This window comes from Tenrec ecaudatus, chromosome 6, assembly GCF_050624435.1.
Source record: "Tenrec ecaudatus isolate mTenEca1 chromosome 6, mTenEca1.hap1, whole genome shotgun sequence".
NCBI classification, from domain to species: domain Eukaryota; kingdom Metazoa; phylum Chordata; class Mammalia; order Afrosoricida; family Tenrecidae; genus Tenrec; species Tenrec ecaudatus.
Genome location: NC_134535.1, coordinates 67,357,485 through 67,363,484, shown reverse-complemented (window position 1 = coordinate 67,363,484; position 6,000 = coordinate 67,357,485). Strand labels below are relative to the sequence as shown.

General features: G+C 49.7%; 1 protein-coding gene across 2 annotated transcripts in view; it reads left to right on the top strand.

The window, feature by feature from the left end:
* The first annotated feature begins 214 nt into the window (after positions 1–214).
* SRGAP1 (SLIT-ROBO Rho GTPase activating protein 1) overlaps positions 215–6,000 on the top strand; it is a 315,127-nt gene continuing 309,341 nt past the window's right edge. For both annotated transcript variants that reach the window (XM_075551344.1, XM_075551343.1), the window contains exon 1: positions 215–645. In XM_075551344.1, coding sequence (XP_075407459.1) covers positions 579–645 — 67 coding nt within the window. In that variant the 5' untranslated portion in view covers positions 215–578. The remainder of the gene's footprint in view (positions 646–6,000) is intronic.

Sequence of the window (6,000 nt, the reverse complement as noted above, 5' to 3'; positions counted from 1 at the left end):
TGAGGCGAGCGGGGAGGGTCGCGGCCCGCCGGTGGGCGCGTCCCCAGGCTGGCCCTGCGCAGCCCGCTCGGCTCGGGGCACCGGTGCGGGGCTCGAACAATGGGGAGGAGCGCCGGCGCGAGCCCCGCGTCCGCCCGGTGGCCGTAGAGGAAGTGGCCGGGCTCCGGGTGGGGTGGGCAGGGAGACGCCCCCCGCCGCTCGCTCGCTCGCTCGCTCGCTCGCCCGCCCGCCGGAGTTCGCCTGCGCGCTCAGCCTCCCGGGTCTCCGACGGCGGCTCGGTCCCGAGGAGATGGTGCCAGCGCCCGGCTGGGTCTAGTCCTGGCTCGCTCCTCTGTGCCGCCGCCGCCTCCCCCGCCTCCGCCTCCTCCCCCGCCTCCGCCTCCTTCTCCTCCTCCTCCTCCTCCTCCTCCTCCGCCGCCGCCGCCGCCGCCTCGCAGTCCTTTGCCTCCAGCCCTGGTCGCTGCCGGCTTCCCGGCCGGCGTGTGGGAGGACAACTCTTCCTCTCGGGAACCTCGTGTGTGACCGACCGCTGCATCCAACTTGCCGACCGGGCGGGAGCAAGCCCCCACAGCTGGATAATGTCTACGCCGAGCCGATTCAAGAAGGACAAAGAGATCATCGCCGAGTATGAAAGTCAAGTCAAAGGTAAGGATGGGAGCGGCTGCCTCGCGAGCACCTTTTGTGTCGCCCTCGCGTCCTTGGGCTCGCCGAGTTGCGGTTCTAACTTGGTGCCTGCGGTGGCAGATGGGGGCGAGGGACAGTTCGAGGCGAGCCGCCCGGGGCTGTGTCTCCCCAGCCAGTCCGATCGGGGTCCCGTAGAACCCATCTCCAGGGAGCGGGCGAACTGGGCGGCTTCCCCCGGAGGCCGGCTTGCAGCTTCGGTGGGCAGAGGGCTGGCTTTAACTTCACCGCCTGCAGCTGGCAACTTGACGGGGAGGCAGGCAGCGGCTCGCGGTGGGTTCTGTCCAGTTGTGAGCATCTTATTCTTTTAAATGATCCCGTCCTCGCGGCACCTTGGCACCTTGGTAGAGGAGTCATTTTGCCCAAGTGTGGACACCAAGTGGTCTAGAGATTCAGGGTGCCAGCTATTTTCAAACGTTTACATCGTTCACGATTAATTCATTTGGGGCGAGCCCACTCCCTTAATAAAAAAAAAAGGCTGGAGATGACACTAAGCAGCGACTCGTGGAATCCGACGCCCCCTTTAAATTGGGCCAGAATCCCGTGCCATCTTCCACACTTGGTAATATTGCTTTATCATTTGCTGGAAACCACTTGCCATGAAGCTTTGAACACTCGAGTAGTTTTAATCGCACATCGTCGACTAATGAAGGAAGCCTAATGAAGGTGGATTGAGCGTTTTTATTTCTGGTGCCTCGTGGTTTAAATTTTTTTCAATTATCAATGCAGGTATTGTGTGCTCCTGCTGACGTGTTTAATGGACGTATACATGTATGCAATTTATGTGTGTGTGTTGGTGGGATTTTTCTCCCCTCCTCTTTGTGGTCTGCAGGAGCACAGTTCCTGATTGAGACAATGAATGGAGTGTGGAGATGGCTGCTGTTCTTTGGCGCTTTCAATGCAAAGTTCACAAAGATAGCATTGCAGACAGACACCTGTGTTTGTATATATACAGTCTGATGAAAGGGCGCCCGAGCAAGGCAGTGCTTACTGTACTTGCCTTGGGAGAGGCAGGTGCAGCCTGGGTGTTCTTTTGTGTGATCAAGTTGTGAAAATGCGTGGTGTCCTGAGAGCGGATCCTGTGGGGGAACCCCGCATCGCCAATCTAGACCGTTCATCATGGCCACCAACCATCACAGTGTGCAAGCTCCGTGGACTTAGGTTTTCTTTAGCGTGATCCTGGTAATGGAGTGCATCCAAACATTGTTCTGGAAACAGATCTGTATCTGCCTGGAATTAAGATAATGTATACTTACAGGAGGAACTGCCCATATGAATATAGGAGTTATATTAGTACAAGAGTACATTTCTTTCCCCTTCTCAGAGGCAGGAAAACTTTCTACTAAATGCAACCCTTCTTTTAGAATTTGATCCTAAGACAGGTCTCTGTTCACAGTCACCATACCCTGTGCAGTTTTTCCCACATGGTTCTTTGTGGCATGCCTTAAAGCAGTGATGGTCTGTTTTCCTGCTGCCTGGAGCACTGACTGGCAGAGCACACCGGGCTAGTGCTGGTTTCATTATTTCGGCTGTAAGGCCGTTTGTTCATGATCAAGTCTTTATTGGAAAAGTATTCTCTTGGTTAATTTCACTCAGTATTAATTCTGTAGTTGTAAGCTTGACAGTGTAAGCTTTCCAAATTAAATAAGTCGTTAAAATGTGGTGGTTAAAATGGGTCTCAAGTCCAGTATCCAAGGAAACACTGAACAAGGTGAAAATTATTTTTGGAACTACCATATTTTATGCAAATAGGGTGCATGCTACACCATTTGCCAATGGGGTGACCCTCTCGTGATTATTTCCTGTGCATGCTCTGTATGTGTGCACATTAGATGTGAAAACTGTGGTAAGCTATGTCCTCCCTATTCCACTTAGCCAGGGGTCCCCTGACTGCTCTCGCCATCTACTTTATCTTCCCTTTGCTTCTGGGTCTGTGCCCCTAACTTTATCCACCTTCTCCAGCAAAACTTTCTCTTCCGGTTTCTAACTCAGAATTCTATCCATCGGCAAATTATGAAAATAGGGGACTTGGAAAAGTTTGTGGTAAAATGGGATTAAAAGATAATGGATTTTTTCCTCTAGCCACTCCGCTGCAGAAAGATGGGGCTTCTACTTTCATAAAGAGTCACAGTCTCAGGAACCCACAGGGGCAACTCTATACTGCCCTATAGGGTCGCTGTGGGTCAAAATCAACTTGATGTCAGTGAGGTTTGTTTGTTTGTTTTTGAGTGGAGAAGGAGCCCAGGTAATGGAATGTGTTATAGATTGGGTTTTTAACCTTGGTTGGAGTCAGCCATGTGAAACTACCAGCCACTCCATGGGAGAAATAAGAGACCTTCCACTCTCATCAAGATTTCCGGTCTGGGAAACCCACAGGAACCGGTCTCCTCTGTCCTATAGTGTTGGTAGGAGTTGGACCTGACTTGGTGGCATTTTGCTAACCACAAGGTCAATGATTTGTTCCCACCAGCTGCTCCCTGGGAGAAAAATGAGGTTATCTGCTCCTGTCAAGAGTTAAAGTCTCAGAACCCAAAGGGGCAACCCTATTTTGTCTTACAAAGTCACTGTGAATAGGAATCAACTGAATGGCAGTGGGTTTGGGTTTAATATAGTAGAATGGTATCTTACACACATTTCATGGCACAGATTCATTTCTGCTTCCAGGCAAAATCCAGGACTGGGAGTTAAATAATGCATGAGACCAGCTGTCCTATGCCAGGAGAAGTTCCTGGATCAGAATAACCAGGGAGATTGGACTCTGGCTTTCTACCTCATTTTCATGCCCTGAGGGGCCTTTCTAAGAGTCTGCATTTTAGACTGGGCCTCCAGTGGACCAGCCCAGTGTTTACAGATAAGTGTTGTGGGCACAATTTACCCTTTAAATTCCAGACAACTACTCCATCTGATAAGAAAAGAAATGGCTGGCTGTTCCATTACTGGAGGAAAGCTTTCTCACTGATAGAGACATAGGTGTGTATTCTCATTGAGTTAAAAACAAACAGCAATCAGTTTCCGAGGAATCCACTCTTAATTCATGGTGAGCCCTTGTAGCTCTGAGGGAACTGAGCCCTGTAGAGATTTCCCAATCTGAGCTTCAGGCCTTTTTTTTCCCAAGGTGCCTTGGGTGGATTCAAGCATCCCCACTTTAGGTTAGCAGCTAGAGGTATTAAAGTGTGCACTAGGTAGGGATGCCCAACCAATAATTAAAGACTTGTGGACCAATTCAGTTATATGGGTGCTCTCTGGAGTTGGTTTGATGAGATGGTGCTTTTTTTTTTTTTTTAATCTCTTTAACCTTCTGAATTAGGACCTAATCGTCTGCCCAATCATCCTTTCCTACTGTCACCCACTGCCCTGGTAATCCTTGGAACTTAGAACTTCAGAGATTACTCTTTGGTTTAAAGGAATGGTGTCTGATGTGGGCTTTTGCTGCTGGATAGGTTTGGGCAATGGCCTCCTTGAAGCTAGCTATTCTGGACAAGATCATAAAGACGACAGGTTGGGCAAGTCAGGTGGGCCCCTCCCTCCTGTGGTTTGGACTTTCTGACCTGTAAAGTAAGGAGTTTGTATTCTCTCTTTGGATATCATTGAAAATGTCTTGTTAATTCATATTAAGCTTAAAAAAAAATCCAATTCCTTTGCACTTCTAAATAAATTATCTTGTTTGAGGGCATGCACAAATCACGTGAGAATACCTGGCCTCATCCTATTTCCTGAGACAGGAGAATCAGTACCAGTATCACCAGGCCAAGGCTGATGTCTGTGGGGGCAGAGGTCAGCCAGGCAGCCTCCCTCCAAACTCGTTCCCAATTCTTACACCATTCGTCCTGCCCAGTAGGGCACTCTTCACTGCTTTGCTGTCTTTCATAATTTGATTCAGTGACCCCATAGTACTCACAGCCTATGTCCCTGTTTAGGGGGTGGTGTTTGAGAAGTAACAGGCTACATTTCAGTATCAATAAGCTCCATTTGGGATCAGGATCAGGAAGCATGTAAGCAAAATCTCCCTTTTCCCAGGCAGGACAGCTCTCTTAGTTCCTCTCAGTCCAGGAGGGTTCCTCTGGACCCGTCAGGAGGCCTTCTCCCTCAGCCTTCCTTGCTGCAAGTATTAACAAAGCTCGTCTGCATAGCCTGTAAGCACCCAGAGATACTCCACTCCGCCTGCAGCCTCAGAGTTCTCTCACCCCATGAGTCATGGGTTGGCACATGTCTTGCTCCAGGTGTTGAGAAGCCCGTCCCACTGCCTCACACTGGTCTCTTGGTTTTGCTGTTGCCATTTCTCTGCCACTGTTTCTCACTACCTCATACTATGTCTTGGGTTACACCTCTCTCTTTCTCTATTTCCTGGGTTTAGAAGGTTCTTAGTACAGGTACCTGGCCCACAAAGATGTACTGCTGCTTCTTTTTGTTGGTAGTGAGGTCTCTGCTCTGGATTGGCTCACTTTTAAAGCCTGGGGCTTAGGGGGTAGAGAGATGATAAAACTGATGTACCCCCCCCTTGGTAGGATCCCCCCCCCCCCCCCCCCCGCTCCCGGCGGACCAAGGTCCAGCCACGCGGGGGCCTCTGGGAGTCTTTTCCCTTGTTAGGATTTTATACCCCTTATTTCCCTGGTCCCACCCCTGCAAGGCTTCCATACACCTTGCTTACATAAATTAGCAGGCTGTCTAATCCTTTGGTGGTCATGAGTGCCTTGTTGGCTTAGTCCTACCCAATCTACAAAACTGTGGATGACTAACAGGGCTTGTTGTGAAGTGAAATCACTTGGTATGGCTCTTCTATCTACAGTATTTGTAAATTCCACCAAGTGATGGGTTGGGAGCATACAAATAAGGTATAAAGAGTTTTAACTCAGATCTTGGTCAGTTTTGCTGTTCTGCAGGATTTAAAAGTCATTTCAGAAGCAGGAGGAAGGAATCCTGAAGAAAGAGCCACCAGTAGAGTACATGTAAGACACCTGCCTGAAATGGTGCAGGCAGCAAGGTACCACACGCCACAGCATTGAGACCACTAGACAGAGCAGAGAAGCCACACAGAGACTGTGAGATAGAGAGGTGGGCTTTCTGGCCCATGGAATGAAGCAGATGCCCAGAGACCACGTGGCGGAGAGGCTGACCACCAGAGAAGACATTTGCTGCCAGCCAGCATGGCTGAGAAGAGGCACTGCAGACAAAAGGAACTGTATCCTGAACATTTTGTAGCCGTTTAGCTTCCACAATAAAACCTATAATCATAGATATTGCCTCCGAGTTCTGTGTGGCTATGGCAACAGACTATTGAACTGAGCAGAGCAGTAGAGTTTCATGGGGAGAATGGTTTAA